Source organism: Coregonus clupeaformis, chromosome 31 (genome assembly GCF_020615455.1).
Source record: "Coregonus clupeaformis isolate EN_2021a chromosome 31, ASM2061545v1, whole genome shotgun sequence".
Lineage (NCBI taxonomy): Eukaryota > Metazoa > Chordata > Actinopteri > Salmoniformes > Salmonidae > Coregonus > Coregonus clupeaformis.
The window spans coordinates 3,776,880-3,796,499 of NC_059222.1; the positions used below are offsets into that span (position 1 = coordinate 3,776,880).

The window sequence follows — 19,620 nt, forward strand, 5'->3', positions numbered from 1 at the left end:
TCAGCCTGTAGTGTGGTTTTCCACTTTAATTTTGAGGGTGACTCCAAATCCAGACCTCCATGGGTTGATACATTTGATTTCCATTGATAATGTTTGTGTGATTTTGTTGTCAGCACATTCAACAATGTAAAGAAAAAAGTATTTAATAAGATTATTTCATTCATTCAGATCTAGGATGTGTTGTTTAAGTGTTCCCTTTATTTGTTTGAGCAGTGTATTTCAAGGCCTACCTTCAAACTCAGTGCCTCTTTGCTTGACATCATGGGAAAATCCCCCAAAAATTGTAGACCTCCACAAGTCTGGTTCATCCTTGGGAGCAATTTCCAAATGCCTGAAGGTACCACGTTCATCTGTACAAACAATAGTATGCAAGTATAAACACCATGGGCCCACACAGCCGTCATACCGCTCAGGAAGGAGACACGTGCTGTCTCCTAGAGATGTATGTACTTTGGTGCGGAAAATGCTAATCAATCCCAGAACAACAGCAAAGGACCTTGTGAAGATGCTGGAGGAAACAGGTACAAAAGTATTATATCCACAGTAAAACTAGTCCTATATCGACATAACCTGAAAGGCCACTCAGCAAGGAAGAAGCCACTGCTCCAAAACCGCCATAAAAAAGCCAGACTACGGTTGGCAACTGCACATGGCGAAAAAAATCGTCCTTTTTGGAGAAATGTCCTCTGGTCTGATGAAACAAAAATAGAACTGTTTGGCCAAAATAACCATTGTTTTGTTTGGAGGAAAAAGGGGGTGGCTTGCAAGCCGAAGAACACCATCCCAACAATGAGGCACGGGTGTGGCAGCATCATGATGTGGGGGTGCTTTGCTGCAGGAGGGCCTGGTGCACTTCACAAAATAAATGGCATCATGAGGAAGGAAAATTATGTGGATATATTGAAGCAACATCTCAAGAAATCAGTCAGGAAGTTAAAGCTTGGTCACAAATGGGTCTTCCAAATGGACAATGACCCCAAGCATACTTCCAAAGTTGTGGCAAAATGGCTTAAGGACAACAAAGTCAAGGTATTGGAGTGGCCATCACAAAGCCCTGACCTCAATCCTATAGAACATTTGTGGGCAGAACTAAAAAAGTGTGTGCGAGCAAGGAGGCCTACAAACCTGACTCAGTTACACCAGCTCTGTCAGGAGGAATGGGCCAAAATTCACCCAACTTATTGTGGGAAGCTTGTGGAAGGCTACCCGAATCGTTTGACCCAAGTTAAACAACGTAAAGGCAATGCTACCTAATACTAATTGAGTGTATGTAAACTTCTGACCCACTGGGAATGTGATGAAAGAAATAAAAGCTGAAATAAATAATTCTCCCTACTATTATTCTGACATTTCACATTCTTAAAATAAAGTGGTGATCCTAACTGACCTAAAACAGGGAATTTTTACTAGGATTAAATGTTAGGAATTGTGAGAAACTGAGTTTAAATGTATTTGGCTAAGGTGTATGTAAACTTCCGACTTCAACTGTAGCTACAAAACAATGACAAGATACTGCCATGTGGGGAATCGTAAGTGACTGGTTTCTGCTAATTTCATCTTGTTCTTGATACCATGTCTTGCTTTGAGATGTTTTGACTGATTTCATTTCAATGCTAATATGGCAAAAATTCGCTAGCTAGCTAACCAACAACTGTAACGATTTATTTGAGAGGCAACAAGTGCTCATTGTGCAAATGTATTTATGTTTTCAATAAACATTGGAGACGAAATATAGTTAACATGTTGTCAACAATCTAAGCCAATCCCATCAATTTTGCTCCATAGTTGTGCACGCGTCAGTTTTGTTGCGAAACAACCAAAACTTCCAAAGAAAAAAGAAGCTATAAAAGATTGGCTTTTGAAACATGGGCATGGAGATGGTAATTGGACATGGTTGACAGCCTAACATGAATAAAACATGCCCATGCCATGCTCTACCAACTGAGCCATGGGGAGTACTTTACATTTACATTTACATATTTAGTCATTTAGCAGACGCTCTACTTCTCTCCTACATTGGACTGATGTAGAGCACAGAGGGGCAGAGACTCAGATAGAGCAATGAGTAGTAGAGAAATGTAACACAAATTGGATTGTGGAGATGAATGGTGGTAAAACTTAACAAAAAACACAACAGTCAAGAATATCCAGGTTTAACAAAAAAATATATTTTTAATACATTGTTTGTTAGAATAAAATCTGAATATTGTTTTGGTGGGGTAGAACCCCAATCCAGTTGAATCTCTTTCCATATACAGAGGTTGTTTTTATGTGGATTTTCAGGAATGTTTTATTGTTTTTTAAAATTGATTTTCCTGTGTGTTGTCCTCTCTTATTGGTTGGCTCACAAGAGCTCCTGTTTCATTGGTTGTGATCTTCCTCTTTTTCAACCTTCTCCTCGTCGTCCTTCTCTCCACCTCTCTAATTCCTCTTCTTTTAGACTACTATTTTTCTAGAGTGAAAGAAGAAAAGCAGGAAATCAGAGTGAAAGAGTTGACTACAATGTTAGTTTTAAATGAAAGCTGATGACATAAGCAGCAGAGATATGTAATATGTCATGATATTACATAGAAACTATAATTATATTATTTCATAATACATAATACAAATTAGTGTATTCGGCTATTTCAGCCACACCCGTTGCTGACAGTGTATACTACAGAGTTCCAAACTGCCTCTGGAAGCAACGTCAGCACAATAACTGTTTGTCGGGAGCTTCATAAAATGGGTTTCCATGGCCGAGCAGCAGCACACAAGCCTAAGATCACCATGCACAATGCCAAGCGTCGGCTGGAGTGATCAGGCTCTGATCAGTCCCTACACCCAAACGAGGGCATTGCGTTCATCCACCTCTGGCCTGCGGGCTCCCCTACCTCTGCGGAAGCACAGTTCCCACTCAGCCCAGTCAAAACTGTTCGCTGCTCTGGCACCCCAATGGTGGAACAAGCTCCCTCACGACGCCAGGACAGCGGAGTCACTCACCACCTTCCGGAGACATTTGAAACCCCACCTCTTTAAGGAATACCTGGGATAGGATAAAGTAATCCTTCTACCCCCCCAAAAAAAATAAAACTTTGTAAAGTGGTTATCCCACTGGCTATAAGGTGAATGCACCAATTTGTAAATGGATAAGAGCGTCTGCTAAATGACGTAAATGTAAATGTGTAAAGCTCGCCGCCATTGGACTCTGGAGCAGTGGAAACACGTTCTCTGGAGTGATGAATCACGCTTCACCATCAGGCAGTCCGCCGGATGAATTTGGGTTTGGCGGAGCCAGGAGAACGATACATGCCTGAATGCATAGTTCCAACTGTAAAGTTGAATTAATGGTCTGGGGCTTTTACATGGTTCGGGCTAGGCCCCTTTGCTCTAGTGAAGGGAAATCTTAACTCTACAGCATACAATGACATTCTAGACAATTCTGTGCTTCCAACTTTTGGCAACAGTTTGGGGAAGGCCCTTTCCATTTTCAGCATGACAATGCCCCCGTGCACAAAGCGAGGTCCATACAAAAATGGTTTGTCGAGATCGGTGTGGAAGAACTTGACTGGCCTGCACAGAGCCCTGACCTCAACCCCATCGAACACCTTTTGGATGAATTGGAATGCCGACTGCGAGCCAAGCCCAATCGCCCAACATCAGTGCTCAACCTCACTAATGCTCTTGTGGCTGAATTGAAGCAAGTCCCCGCAGCAATGTTCCAACATCTAGTGGAAAACCTTCCCAGAAGAATGGAGGCTGTAATAGCAGCAAAGGGGGGACCAACTCCATATTAATTACCATGATTTTGGAATGAGATGTTCGACGAGCAGGTGTCCACATACACTACATCACCAAAAGTATGTCACAATTTAATGGAATAGTAGCTCATATTTCATGGCAACAACCTCAACCCCCTCAGACCCCCACACCAATGCTCAAGCATCTAGACAACCCATCTGGCAACATCAACAACAGGACATAATGCATGATAGCCTGGTCTCAGATCTGTTTGTGCTGTATAGCCAACTTCTATGTAAAAACCATTGTAGTTGGCTACACAGCACAAACAGATCTGGGACAAGGCTAGATCCAGGTTCTCTCCAGCAACAAATCCCCAAAGCCCACTGATACTAACATCTCACTGATACAAATGATACATATAAGAGTGGAAAACAACATCCATTGACCAGACCAGCAGAATACAGGGCAGTAAATATACAATACAGAAGTCGCATATGTCAACACATGTTTGAGCATATAGGCTAGAGATCACTGGAATGACTGAAAACAACAAGAACACAACTTCGGCAGGTTGTACAGATTCACTTTGCACACACTCTTCTGACATAAACACAATGGCATACACACAAAGAGAGAACCGCTAGCGATGCAGATGGTGGGATACCTTGCTGTAGTTACAGGCTAATGGTGGGTGGTAGGCAGGATTAGTCTGTAAAAAAGATGAAGGGATGAAAGGATGGAGTTATATGATGAAATAAAAGAAAGAGGTGCGAGTGAGTATAAAGATACAGATGGAATACAGGGAGTTGGAGAAAGAGAAAGAGAAAGGGGAGTTTAGAGACAATGAAGAAACGCAGGCAGTGAGAGCAGATGATAAAGTGATAGAAACAATATAATTAAGGATGGCGCGAGACATTTAGAGGAGGTTTAACAAGAAGAGAATCATGATAATTATTATACAAATTGTCTTAACCAGATGGAAGGATTATTCAGTTCATACCAAATAAAAGATAACAAGGGTGAAGGTAAGAATTTTATCAAAGCTGTTATTCAAATAGAGAACCGAGGAATGCTAGGATATAACTGTTATTCCAAAGACTTTAGAAGCAGAATTGCTTGCAAATACAAGGATAGAATAACATCATTTGGTTACCATTGTAAAGATGTGTTCAATGTGTTCAATGTGTTCAGTGTGTGCATGTGTGTGAGAGAGAGAGTGTGTGTGTGTGTGTATATCTGTGTGTGTTAGAGGCACACTTACTCTCCAGGTAGTTACGGGCGACAAACTTCAACACCTCGTCAATCAGGATGACAGGGAAAGAGAGTTTTAGGACAATCATCCACTGCTCTGGGTTCAAGTGAGTCAACTTGAAGACCATCTGGGTGGGAGAAGAGGAGAGGAAAAGAGAGGGTTATTAGGGAAGAACTACTGACAAACTACTGACAAAAAAATACTCCCCAAGGTGCACAAAAAGACCATAGGTCCACTCAGCAATATAAATGTCTAATTGATTAATTGATTAAGCATACACTGATACAAAACATTAAGAACACCTGCTCTTTCCATGACATAGACTGACCAGGTGAATCCAGGTGAAAGCTATGATCCCTTATTGATGTCTAGGGCTGTTGCGGTGACCGTATTACCGTCACACCGGCGGTCATGAACACAGTAAAATTCTATGTGACTGTTGAGTCACAGTAATGTCCTCTTATGCACTCTGGACATGTGTTGGTAGTGCCCAACTCGCTAATGATCATCAAGTCGCTAACGACCTGGTACTCAGGGCTCTGTTGTCCCTCTAACCACTCTGACATCAATGCAAATGCTCTCGAAAATCACATCAAACACTTTAAAACTGACTTCACTGTGATTGATCAATTTGAAGAAAGAAGTTCAACAACAGGTTGAAACTATGTGGAAAACATGGTCATTGTGGATGCTGTTTCAAAGCCTAACACAATGAAATGGGCAATGCTTTCTAAGGTGATGTTTAATTCAAAATATCCATATGCATAAGCTTATACATATTCATAGTACTATATATGAGCCCAATCCTGAAAAACACCTTGAATTAAAATAATGATTGTTCCGTTATACAATACAGAGAAGGGCTGTCAACAGTTTAATGAAATAGTTCATTGTGAAAACATGTTACTATTGATGTTCCCGAATAGATTTCAATTGGTTTCCAAAATTAAGCACTGGGAAGCTGCAGGAACAGGGTTGGAGAGCCCATGGCATACAGAGTTTGGGCGGAATATCACCTGTTGCGCACCGAAATAACTGGAGTAGCCTACCTGACATGAGTGAAATGAACCAGTGGGAAAGTGGCCTCCATTTGCTATTGGAGTGCATACGGATGACATGTCTTTTTCCTCTTTCCCCTGTTCCTGCCTATTTGATAATGGGCCATTCTAAATCAAAACTCATTTTACATATTAGTAAAGACAAGAATTGAGAATAGTCTGATGTGTGCAGCCTGAGGCAATTTGAACAGAGCGCAAACTTTTTTTGCGACTTTCTCAAATCTTTAATAGCCTATAGTCGCATCATGCAGCCCATATATGTTTTGATTTCTAAGACATTCTAAGGTTTGTATCATTCACAACTAAAGTTGCCCAATAACTCTAAATCTAGCATATAGGACCTGTTTCAAATGATCACTTTTACGGTCAACATAGCAACTTATGCGCACTCTCGATAGAAGAATAGAAAGAAATATCCTTTCTATTTTATTCAGCTAAGTTCAATTATATTCTTCTTACTGCAAAATCATGTAATATAAAATAATGGCACAGGACTTATAAGCATATCTTGTCTGCTAAATGAACAAGCCAACAGCCTATAGCATGATACATATCCAGATAACATGCAGTAGGCCAACTCATATTCTGTTCTTCTGAAATACATTTTCTTCATATCATAATGTTTCTTTAGACCTGCCTAAAATAAATAATGGATTTATTGTGATGGTGTATATTCAATTGATTTATTCGACTTTTTAAAATGCAGATGTACCAAAGGCGCGCATCAGCGGCATGTATGTGGCTTGTATGCATGGAGGACTGGAGATGGTAAACGTGTTTATGTTAATTAACAGTCAATTACCGTGAGACCGGCAGTCTTTTGCATGACAATAACCAGCTAACAACATTTCATGACCGCCACAACCCTATTGATGTTACTTGTTAAATCCACTTCAATCCGTGTAGATGAAGGGGAGGAGACAGGTTAACGAAGGTTTTTAAGCCTTGAGACAATTGAGACATGGATTGTGTATGTGTGCCATTCAGTGGGTGAATGGGCAAGACAAAATATTTAAGGACCTTTGAATGGAGTATGGTAGTAGGTGCACCGGTTTGTGTCAAGAACCGCAATGCTGCTGGGTTTTTCACTCTCAACAGTTTCTCGTGTGCATCAAAAATGGTCCACTACCCAAAGGACATCCAGCCAACTTGGAGGGGGGGAGTGCAACTCAATATTAGGAAGGTGTTCCTAATGTTTAGTATACTCAGTGTATAAGCATATGATGGGATCATTTCCAGAGTGACAGTACTTACGGGCAGGGGGTCAACGTAGATGATCATGAAGTGGAGGGACATGGAGAGAGCCATGGCTCCAATCAGCCACAAGTTGCTCCACGGGGGCATGCGTAGCAGAGACTGGTTCTCAGACAAGCTAGAAGGGAAAGGGGGGGTAAAGGAGCCAATGTAACATCACATGATTAGTGTGTGTGTGTGTGTGCGTGTTTGAGTCCCTGTGCATGTGCTTGTGTGTCTGTGCTCTTGCATTTGTATGTACGTCTGTGTATGTGTGTGTCTTTGCATGTGCCTGTGTGTGTGTTGTGTGTGTGTGTGTGTGTGTGCATGGTCTGTGTCTGACCTGTTGAGGGCGTTGGACATCTCAATGGTGACCAGCACGGACAGGGCCATGGTCATAGGGGGAGAGGCCTCGAACACCTTGCATGCAATGCCGGTGAAGTCTTCGTTCTCGTCGTGGCACTGCATGAAGTGGGACAGTTGGTGGAAGGTGACTCCGGGGCCGGTGGGATCGTACATGAACCACCAGACGGCAGCTGCGACAGTGGCGGCACCGACATATCCTGGAGTGAACCAAAGAGACTCACCGTCAGACATGGACTCAGGAGGTGAACACCTTGTCGGTGTTCAACCAGCCCTTACAGGACATTACTAATGCAAAACAGACAGGGGATACGTCATAAATGGCACCCAATTCCCTTCATAGTGCAATACCTTTGCCCAGAGCCTTATAGGTTGCCATTTGGGACATATACAGATAGTTCCCCCGTCCTCTTCTTCCACGCTTACCTCCAATGACCATATATCTGAAGAACAGCCAGCCGGAGATCAGGGGCTCCTTGGCGGAACGGGGGCGGCGGCCCATGATGTCCAGGTCGGGGGGGTTGAATCCAAGGGCGGTGGCGGGCAGACCGTCAGTCACCAGGTTGACCCAGAGCAGCTGGACAGGGATAAGAGCCTCGGGCAGACCCAGGGCGGCAGTCAGGAAGATACTGAGAGAGAGAAGGAAGGAAAAGGGGGATTGATTGATTTAGATTTTAATTTTAAAGTAAAGAAAAGTACACATTCCAGAGGATAACACATGAAAGCAGACTACAGTTGAAAGGATGGGGAGGACAAGGAGGAGATACGTTTTAGGTCCCTGAGCTAATGTGTAGGCTTTAGCTTGATGGGCTAACACAGTCTCGGAGAGCCCAGGTTCAAAACCGAGTCGGTCCCGTACGGACACCCACCATACAACCTAATGCCTAGGTTTTAGCTTGACTGGCTAACACAGTCTCGGAGAGCCCGGGGTTCAAACCCAGTTGGTCCCGTATGGACAGGATACTCACCAGACCACCTCACCAACGTTGGAGGAGATGAGGTAGCGGATGAATTGCTTCATGTTGTTGTAGATGGCACGGCCCTCCTCGACAGCGGACACGATGGAAGAGAAGTTGTCGTCAGCCAGGACCATCTCAGAGGCAGACTTGGCAACGGCAGTGCCAGAGCCCATGGCGATGCCAATCTCGGCCTTCTTCAGGGCGGGGGCATCATTCACTCCATCACCGGTCTGGTTTAAGGGAGGGAGAGAGAGAGGGTCGGTTGAAGAAGTGCATTTACACGTCAGTCATTCAAAGATCGGCGGAGGAACACTATCACGTTGAGTGTGTTAACAGTTACGTTACAGGACTTTGGGGTAAACTTTGGATTCACTACTATCAAATGTTGGAAGACGTGTGTATTTCATAGTATATTGCAAGTATATCTACACATATGTCATGGCCTCACCATGGCGGTAATCTCGTCTTGGCCCTGCAGAAACCCAACGATCTTGGACTTGTGTGAGGGCTCCACACGGGCGTAGCAGCTAGCTTTTCTGACAGCATCGCTTTGTAGTTCAAATGAGGGCAGGTCGTCAAACTCACGACCAGTGAAAGCCTTTCCAGTCACATCCTCATCCTCTGTGAAGATGCCAATACGACGGCAGATGGCCACAGCAGTTCCCTTGTTGTCGCCTGAGGAAGTCAAAGGGTGACATTAGCCAATCAGATGAGGGATAAAGAGAAAGGTGTACTGTACAGTAATAATGACCAGGGGTGTAATCGAGTGGTAACACGTGTGAACTGCGTTTTCAATGTGAAACTAATCTTTACATTTTGAGCTGAATTACTGGTGACTTGAATGTTGTTGTTTTTTACAGTAATTTTACAGGAACGTCATTTTCTCTCCAATTCAACCACTGGTAATAAGTGACTGAGAACGAGCAAAATAAACACAGGCTAATACAACATGGAATACAGACATCTATATCAAAAGAGATATAAACACAATAGGCACAGAAATCGGACACATACAGTGCTTTCTGAAAGTATTCAGACCCCTTAACTTTTTCTACGTGGATTAAATGGATTCCACGTAGGGTTGAATTGTTTTTCCCCCTTCATCAATCTACACACAATACCCCATAATGACAAAGCAAAAACAGGATTCTTTTTTCACCTAAATGTATTACAAATAAAAAACCAAAGTATCACATTTACATAAGTATTCAGACCCTTTACTCAGTACTTTGTTGAAGCACATTTGGCAGCGATTACAGCCTGGAGTCTTCTTGGGTATGACGCTACAAGCTTGGCACACCTGTATTTGGGGAGTTTCTCCCATTCTTCTCTGCAGAGCCTCTCAAGCTCTGTCAGCCATTTTCAGGTCTCTCCAGAGATGTTCGATCGGGTTCAAGTCCGGGCTCTGGCTGGGCCACTCAAGGACATTCAGAGACTTGTCCAGAAGCCACTCCTGTGTTGTCTTGGCTGTGTGCTTAGGGTCGTTGTCCTGTGAACGTTCGCCCCAGTCTGAGGTCCTGAAAGCTCTGGAGCAGGTTTTCATCAAGGATCTCTCTGTACTTTACTCCGTTCATCTTTCCCTCGATCCTGACTAGTCTCCCATTTCCTGCAGCTGAAAAACATCCCTACAGCATGATGCTGCCACCACCATGCTTCACCGTAGCTATGGTATTGGCCAGGTGAAGAGCGGTGCCTGGTTTCCTCCAGACGTGACGTTTGGCATTCAGCCCAAAGAGTTCAATCTTGGTTTCATCAGACCAGAGAATCTTGTTTCTCATGGTCTGAGAGTCATTTAGGTGCCTTTTGGCAAACTCCAAGCGGGCTGTCATGTGCCTTTAACTGAGCAGTGGCTTCCGTCTGACCCTTCTACCATAAAGGCCTGATTGGTGAAGTGCTGCAGAGATGGTTGTCCTTCTGGAATGTTCTCCCATCTCCATAGAGGAACTCTGGAGCTCTGTCAGAGTGACCATCGGGTTCTTGGTCACCTCCCTGACCAAGGCCCTTCTCCCCCGATTGCTCAGTTTGGCCGGGCGGCCAGCTCCAGGAAGAGTCTTGGTGGTTCCAAACTTCTTCCATTTAAGAAAGATGGGGGCCACTGTGTTCTTGGGGACCTTCAATGCTGCAGAAATATTTTCCCCAGATCTGTGCCTCGACACAATCCTGTCTCGGAGCTCTACGGACAATTTCTTCGACCTCATGGCTCTGACATGCACTGTAAACTGTGGGACCTTATATAGACAGGTGTGTGCCTTTCCAAATCATGTCCAATCAATTGAAATTACCACAGGTGGACTCAAATCAAATCAAATTGTATTTGTCACATGCGCCGAATACAACAGGTGTAGACCTTACAGTGAAATGCTTACTCACAAGCCCTTAACCAACAATGCAGTTTTAAGAAAGAATACCCCCAAAAAAATCACACAAAAATACAATATAAATACGAAAATATACGTATACGAAATAATACGAAAAATAAAAGTAAGAAATAATTAAAGAGCAGCAGTAAAAATAACAATAGCGAGGCTATATACAGGGGGTACCGGTACCGAGTCAATGTGCAGGGGCACTGGTTAGTCGAGGTAATTGAGGTAATATGTACATGTAGGTAGAGTCATTAAAGTGACTATGCATAGATAATAAACAGAGAGTAGCAGCAGCGTAAAAGAGGGGTGGGGGGCAATGCAAATACTCTGGGTAGCCATTTGGTTAGATGTTCAGGAGTCTTATGGCTTGGGGGTAGAAGCTGTTTAGAAGCCTTCTGGACCTAGACTTGGCGCTCCGGTATCGCTTGCCGTGCGGTAGCAGAGAGAACAGTCTATGACTAGGGTGACTGGAGTCTTTGACAATTTTTATGGCCTTCCTCTGACACCGTCTGGCATAGAGGTCCTGGATGGCAGGAAGCTTGGATCCAGTGATGTACTGGGCCATACACACTACCCTTACGGTTGGAGGCCGAGCAGTTGCCATACCAGGCAGTGATGCAACCAGTCAGGATGCTCTCGATGGTGCAGCTGAATAACCTTTTGAGGATCTGAGGACCCATGCCAAATCTTTTCAGTGTGCTTAGGGGGAATAGGTTTTGTCGTGCCCTCTTCACGACTATCTTGGTGTGCTTGGACCATGTTAGTTTGTTGGTGATGTGGACACCAAGGAACTTGAAGCTCTCAACCTGCTCCACCACAGCCCTGTCGATGAGAATGGGGGCATGCTCGGTCCTCTTCTTTTTGCTGTAGTCCACAATCATCTCCTTTGTCTTGATCACATTGAGGAAGAGGTTGCTGTCCTGACACCACACGGTCAGGTCTCTGACCTCCTCCCTATAGGCTGTCTCGTCGTTGTCGGTGATCAGGCCTACCACTGTTGTGTCATCGGCAAACTTAATGATGGTGTTGGAGTCGTGCCTGGCCATGCAGTCATGAGTGAACAGGGAGTACAGGAGGGGACTGAGCACACATCCCCGAAGGGCCCCCGTGTTGAGGATCAGTGTGGCGGCTGTGTTGTTACCTACACTTACCACGTGGGGGCGGCCTGTCAGGAAGTCCAGGATCCAGTTGCAGAGGGAGATGTTTAGTCCCAGGGTCCTTAGCTTAGTGATGAGCTTTGAGGGCACTATGGTTTTCAACGCTGAGCTGTAGTCAATGAATAGCATTCTCACGTAAGTGTTCCTTTTGTCCAGATGTGAAAGGGCAGTGTGGAGCGCAATAGAGCTTGCATCATCTGTGGATCTGTTGGGGCGATATGCAAATTAGAGTGGGTCTAGGGTTTCTGGGATAATGGTGTTGATGTGAGCCATAACCAGCCTTTCAAAACACTTCATGACTACAGACGTCAGTGCTACAGGTCAGTAGTCATTTAGGCAGGTTACCTTAGTGTTCTTGGGCACAGGGACTATGGTGGTCTGCTTGAAACATGCTGGCATTACAGACTCAGACAGACACTGGCAAGTTGGTCAGTGCATACTCGGAGTACACGTCCTGGTAATCCGTCTGGCTCTGCGCCCTTATGAATGTTGACCTGTTTAAAGGTCTTACTCACATCGGCTACGGAGAGCGTGATCACACAGTCATTCGGAACAGCTGATGCTCTCATGCATGTTTCAGTGTTACTTGCGTCGAAGCGAGCATAGAAGTAATTTAGCTCATCTGGTAGGCTCGTGTCACTGGGCAGCTCGCGGCTGTGCTTCCCTTTGTAGTCTGTAATAGTTTGCAAGCCCTGCCACATCTGACGAGCGTCGGAGCCACTGTAGTACGATTCGATCTCAGTCCTGTATTGACGCTTTGCCTGTTGATGGTTCGTCGGAGGGCATAGCGGGATTTCTTATAAGCTTCCGGGTTAGAGTCCCGCTCCATGAAAGCGGCAGCTCTACCCTTTAGCTCAGTTCGGATGTTGCCTGTAATCCATGGCTTCTGGTTGGGGTATGTACGTACAGTCACTGTGGGGACAACATCATCGATGCACTTATTGATGAAGCCAGTGACTGATGTGGTGTACTCCTCAATGCCATCGGAAAAATCCCGGAACATATTCCAGTCTGTGCTTGCAAAACAGTCCTGTAGTTTAGCATCTGCTTCATCTGACCACTTTTTTCATTGACCGAGTCACTGGTGCTTCCTGCTTTAGTTTTTGCCTGTAAGCATGAATCAGGAGGATAGAATTATGGCCAGATTTTCCAAATGGAGGGCGAGGGAGAGCTTTGTACGCATCTCTGTGTGTGGAGTAGAGGTGGTCTAGAGTTTTTTTCCCTTTGGTTGCACATTTAACATGCTGGTAGAAATGAGTTAAAACGGATTTAAGTTTCCCTGCATTAAAGTCCCCGGCCACTAGGAGTGCCCCCTCTGGATGAGCGTTTTCCTTTTTGCTTACGGCCGTATACAGTTCATTGAGTGCGGTCTTAGTGCCAGCATCGGTTTGTGGTGGTAAATAGACAGCTACGAAGAATATAGATGAAAACTCTCTTGGTAGATAGTGTGGTCTACAGCTTATCATGAGATACTCTACCTCAGGCAAAACCTTGAGACTTCCTTAGATATCGTGCACCAGCTGTTGTTTACAAATATACATAGACTGCCACCCCTTGTCTTACCAGAGGCTGCTGTTCTATCCTTCAGATACAGTGTATAACCCGCCAGCTGTATGTTATTCATGTCATCGTTCAGCCACGACTCAGTGAAACATAAGATATTACAGTTTTTAATGTCCCGTTGGTAGGATATTCGTGCCTGTAGTTCATCCACTTTATTATCAAGCGATTGTAAGTTGGCCAATAGTATTGATGGCAAAGGCAGATTAGCCACTCGTCGCCAGCTCCTTACCAAGCACCCCGATCTCCTTCCGCGATATCTCATTTTCTTTCTACTGCGAATGACGGGGATGAGGGCCCTGTCGGGTGTTTGGAGCGAATCCCTCTCCTCCGACTCATAAAATAACAATTATTCGTCCAGTTCAAGTTGAGTAATCGCTGTTCTGATGTCCACAAGCTCTTTTCGGTCATAAGAGACGGTAGCAGCAATATTATGTACAAAATAAGTTACAAACAATGCGGAAAAAACACACAAAATAGCACAGTTGGTTAAGAGTCCATAAAACGGCAGCCATCCCCCATCCCATCATCAATGAAGTTGTAAAAACATCTCAAGGATGATCAATGGAAACAGGATGCACCTGAGCTCAATTTCAAGTCTCATAGCAAAGGGTCTGAATAGTTATGTAAATAAGGAATTTCTGTTTTTTTTTATTCAAAAAACCTGTTTTCGCTTTGTCTTAATGGGGTATTGTGTGTAGATTGATGAGGGAAAACATGTATTTAATCCATTTTAGAATAAGGCTGTAGCGTAACAAAATGTGGAAAAAGTGAAGGGCTCTGAATACTTTCCGAATGCGCTGTAGCAGACACAACAAACAGGGTAGCAGTCTGTATTGGGTATGAGTGCTGGAGGAGAGGAGGTAGTGGTACACTAACCAGTGATCATAATGACGCGGATTCCAGCAGCTTTGCACAGCTGAATGGCAGGCGTAACCTCCTTACGCGGGGGATCCAGCATACCAACACAGCCAACGAAGGTCAAGTCAGTCTGGGGATGAGGGGAGAGAGGGAGTAATGTGAGGATGGTAGACATCCACCCATTCATCTATCCATCAAGCAATCTAGCCATGTATCCATCCATCCATCCTCTCATCTATCCATCCTCCTGTCCACCCATCCATCCATCCATCCATCCATACATCCATCTATCTACAGATACAGACCTCGTAATCAATGAACTTGGTGGCATCCTCAAGCTTCATTTCCTCAACCTTCAGGGGAGTGTCACGGGTGGCGAGGGCCAGGCAACGCAGGGTATCGCGGCCGCAACCCCATTCCTTGATCACAGCCAAGATCTTGTCCTTGACGGCACCAGTCAGGGGAACGCGGGTGGTTCCAACACGAACATAGGCACATCTGTCAATGACACCCTCGGGGGCGCCCTATTGGGCGAGGAGGAAAACGGAGAGAGGCTGGGTTTTCACAAATGGACCTTCTTTACTGCTTTGAACAGAGTTGTCGAGTAGAATTGTTGAGTAGAAAGCTATTTCTAATTTGCTGTCCAGCTAAAAGCCTCAGCGATCAGGCTATAATTGATTGGCTAATTATCTGCTTGCAACGGAATAATATGGCATAAGCCCATGTTTGACACGAAGGCATTAGAGGAAGAGGAATAGAAGAAGAGAGCTAGAAAGTGGAGAGAGAGAGAGGAGCTGACCTTCACAAACATTTTAGCTCCGCCATCGCCCTTGACGGGGGTGCAGTACACAGACATGGACTTCCTGTCACGGGAGAACTCCAGGGTGAATTCCTTCTTCATCAGCTGCTTGATCACAGCGCAACAGGCATTGGCTCTATCAGGCTTGGACAGGCCGGTAACGTTGGAGTTGAACACGTTCATCTTTTCAACCAGGCAGCACATGGCGGTCTCGGTGGCCTCACCCACCTTCTCATAGATCTTCTTCGCCTGAAGGGAAGGGAAAGAGATAGAGAGAAAGTGTCAGAGGAAGGAAGTTAAGAAGAAGCAGAGGGCAAAATCTACAGCAACGGGACATGTTCTGTAATCATAAAACGTGTTATTTGATGTGTGTTAGCCATGACTGCAAAGAAGCACATTTCAGTTGCCAAGCTTTCTATCACAATGACATTGTCAGAGCATAGATCTGTGTTAGCCATGTTGTTTTATCTGTGTTTAGGGGACTACAGAAGAAAATGAGCGTCATACCAAGAACTTGATATGAAAACTGACATTTTGATAGAATGAATGAATGAGATAAATAAATAACAAATAAATCAATGAATTACTTCGTTGTAGTCCAGAGAGGAGTCATTGCACAGGGAGCTGATGGTTGCCAGCTCAACAAGGCCATCATAGGATCCGCAGGGGGTCTTAACACCTTCCTGTGAGCTAAGAGAGGAAGAGATATGGAGAGGTGGTGTCACGACTTCCGCCGAGGCTGCCTCCCCTCCTTGTTCGGGCAGGCTTCGGCGTTCGTCGTCACCGGCTTACTAGGCACTACCGCTCCATATATCATCATTCCATTTGTCTTGTCTTGTCAATTACACACACCTGGTTCAAATCCCCTCATTAGTCTGTGTATAAGTGTTCCCTCTGCCCCCTTGTCCTTGTGGTAGATTGTTTTATGTGAAGATGAGTGTAGCTCGGTTGAGCTACCCGTACTTTGTATTGCCAGGGTTATTTCTCCCCGTGTGCCTGTATTGTGTTCCAGTGCGCCTGTATTACGCCCTGTGCTGTTGACGCTATCCAGCGTAACTGTGTCCTACGGAATAAACTCTGTATTCTGTGATTTACCCTCCTGTGCCTGACTCCTTCAAATCACACTCACACAGGTGGAAGAAAAAGAGAGAGAGATTGACAGAGGGTAAGAGGGAGGATAAAGGGTGAATATATGAGGAGAAAGGGGGAATAAAGAGAATGAGGTTGGAAGCTTTATGTTGGACAAGAATGGTACATTTGTCATAAAGTTAGAGGCGGTTGCCACGGAAGCGGGACTACTTACACCTCTCCCTCGGGGGTGTACTTGGAGCCGGAGATGTCAAACATGTCCAGGTTGACATGGTTGCCATGAACATTCTTGATGATGAACATCTAGACAGAAAGAAATGAAGGGAAGTTGTGAAATTACTGTTCAGTTTGTGTGCGTAGGTGTCTGAATGTGCCCAAATCGGTCACCTGTGAACAATACTCTGCCCAATGTTGGCAACCTTGGCAGGCACCATTATATAAGTTCGGGGGACGAAACATGGACCCACCTTGGTCACACACATCTGGTTGGTGGTCAGGGTTCCGGTCTTGTCAGAGCAGATGACGGAGGTGCAACCCAGGGTCTCCACAGAGGGCAGAGAGCGGACAATGGCATTCTTCTTGGCCATACGGCGGGTACCGAGAGCCAGGCAGGTAGTGATGACGGCAGGAAGACCTTGTAGAGAGATGATGGTGGAAACCGTGAGTAAATCAAATAGTAGTGACACAGTGAGAATGACATGCACATTGTCACAACTGAATATCACAAACAACAAACATTGTGTGTCAACCGCACAACCGCACATACCTGAACAACTACGCACACACACACACACACACACACACACATACACACAGCACACACGGACACGCACACGTGCACACACTCCATAGCCGATGGGAGTAAGATCATTAAACAGGTTAACATTCACAAGAAGGATTAAAAGGACGTGTACTCAGAGCATCCGCTGACCAGCTGGCAAGTGTCTTCACTGATATTTTCAACCTCTCTCTGACCCAGTCTGTAATACCTACATGTTTCAAGGAGACCACCATAGTCCCTGTGCCCAAGAATGCCAAGGTAACCTGTCTAAATGACTATCGCCACGTAGTATCACTCACATCTGTAGCCATGAAATGCTTTGAAAGTATGGTCATGGCTCACATCAACACTATCATCCCAGACTCCCTGGACCCACTCTAAATCTCATCCCGCCCCAACAGATCCACAGATTACGCAATCTCTATTGCACTCCACACTGCCCACGGCTGTAGTTGAGCAGGTCGAGAGATTCAAGTTCCTCGGTGTCCACAACACTAAGGAATTATCATGGTCCACACACTAACACGGTCATGACGAGGGCACGACAATGCCTCTTCCCCCTCAAGAGACTGAAAAGATTTGGCATGGGCCTTCTACAGCTGCACCATTGAGTGCATCTTGACTGGTTGCATCACCGCTTGGTATGGCAACTGCTTGGCATCCGACCGCAAGGCGCTACAGAGGGTAGTACGTACGGCCCAGTACATCACTGGAGCCAAGCCCCCTAAAAATTGTCAAACTCCAGCCACCCAAGTCATAGACTGTTTTCTCTGCCACTGCATGGCAAGCGGAACCAATGCACCAAGTCTGGGACCAACAGGACCCTGAACAGCTTCTAGCCCCAAGCCATAAGACTGCTAAATAGTTATTTAAATAGTTAACCAAATAGCTACCCAGATTATCTGCATTGACCCTTTTTACACTAACTCTTTTGCTGTTTATTATCTATCCTGTTGCCTATTCACTTTATCACCTGTTTTGAGCCCCACCTGTTTAGCAAAATAGAATATATACATATATACTTTTGTGTTGTTGCCTGTTTTGCGTGTTATTTTGGCATTAATATGTGTCACATATCAGTGAATCATTAAGGTAATAAAGCTGCATACAAACATGGTCTCTTTTTTGCTTTCTTAAGTAAGGCAGCTCCAAAATGCAGGTGTTTCAGCCTAGCTCAGTGCTTTCTGTGGGGTGGGGCAGCCAGCGGATAATACGAAGCGTAAGGTTTGGTAATGTTTTCTAGTTGTGTCATGATTGGCTCAGTGTTCTGTCACTCATGGGGAAACTATGTCACCGCAAAATCTACGGGTAGAACTCGAAAATTCAAGCCTCCTGGGTGCTGCCATTGAGTTAGAAGTGCCCATCCAAGAAGGTCATTGGCCACAGATAAAATTACGTCAAATCACATTATGTCGCCTCCCGAGTGGCGCAGAGGTCGCAGTGCTTGAGGCTTCACTACAGACCCGGGTTCGATCCCGGGCTGTGTCACAATTGGCCCAGTGTCATCCGGGTTAGGGGAGGGTTTGGCTGGCTGGGATTTCCTTGTCCCATCGTGCTCTAGCGACTCCTTGTGGCGGACCGGGCACCTGCAAGCTGACTTCGTTCGCCAGCTGGACGGTGTTTCCTCCGACACATTGGTGCGGCTGGCTTCCGGGTTAAGCAAGCATGTGGTTTGGCAGGGTCGTGTTTCGGAGGACGCATGGCTCTCAACCTTTGACACTCCCGAGTCCGTAGGGGAGTTGCAGCGATGGGACAAGACTGTAACTACCAATTGGATATCACGGAATTGGGGTTAAAAATATATACAGAATATATAATCTCGTTATATCTAACGTAGCTTTGATTGGACTGATCATGTCATACTTTTAAAATCTTAGCTAGCAAGCTAGACAAGCAGTCATCATCATGAATCACTGACAATCTACTGGCAAATCCTTTTCAATCCTTGAAATGATGGATAAAACGTATCGGTGCTCATCGGCCATTGGACATAAACATTACACAACAAGTTGGGAATCGCAAATTCAATAATGAGTGGTTTGGAAGGAATCAGTGGCCTGCTATTCAGTGGAGTGGGTGTGTGGTCCAAGTCTGGGATTAAGGTTCTCTTTTCCAAGCTTAAAAGGATAAACATTCAACACCATGGGCCAGAAAAGGTTGAATACATTGGCCATTATGTCAATCCAGCATGACTTCTGCCGCATTCAAAACAACTGGAAACTCGGAACTGGGAAATCTCAGACTTCAGTGAGTTGAAGACAACTGGGAACTTTTGAACGGTCATCCAATTTAGAATTCCAAGTCGAGAACTCTGGCCTCTTTCTAGAGCTCAGACCTGAAGATCACTGATGTCATGATTCAACCTTGTTTTTTCAGAATTCCCAGTTGTCTTGAAAGCACCACAAATCCAGAGAATGCC

The 19,620-nt window shown here is 45.0% G+C and overlaps 1 protein-coding gene across 2 annotated transcripts in view; it reads right to left on the reverse strand.

Annotated features, from left to right (window-relative positions):
- Positions 1-2,146: 2,146 nt before the first annotated feature.
- LOC121547161 (sarcoplasmic/endoplasmic reticulum calcium ATPase 1) overlaps positions 2,147-19,620 on the reverse strand; it is a 49,396-nt gene continuing 31,922 nt past the window's right edge. The window contains exons 9-21 of one of the 2 annotated variants that reach the window (XM_041858285.2): positions 16,888-17,054; positions 16,635-16,723; positions 15,919-16,021; positions 15,332-15,580; positions 14,838-15,056; positions 14,551-14,662; positions 9,037-9,263; positions 8,598-8,818; positions 8,056-8,258; positions 7,610-7,829; positions 7,288-7,405; positions 4,985-5,102; positions 2,147-2,452 (exon numbers count right to left, since the gene is read on the reverse strand). In XM_041858285.2, the coding sequence (XP_041714219.1) occupies positions 2,445-2,452; positions 4,985-5,102; positions 7,288-7,405; positions 7,610-7,829; positions 8,056-8,258; positions 8,598-8,818; positions 9,037-9,263; positions 14,551-14,662; positions 14,838-15,056; positions 15,332-15,580; positions 15,919-16,021; positions 16,635-16,723; positions 16,888-17,054 (2,054 nt within the window). In that variant the 3' untranslated portion in view covers positions 2,147-2,444. Of the gene's footprint in view, positions 2,453-4,387; positions 4,433-4,984; positions 5,103-7,287; positions 7,406-7,609; positions 7,830-8,055; positions 8,259-8,597; positions 8,819-9,036; positions 9,264-14,550; positions 14,663-14,837; positions 15,057-15,331; positions 15,581-15,918; positions 16,022-16,634; positions 16,724-16,887; positions 17,055-19,620 lie in introns of those variants that run through there. The other variant, XM_041858286.2, reaches the window with a different exon arrangement.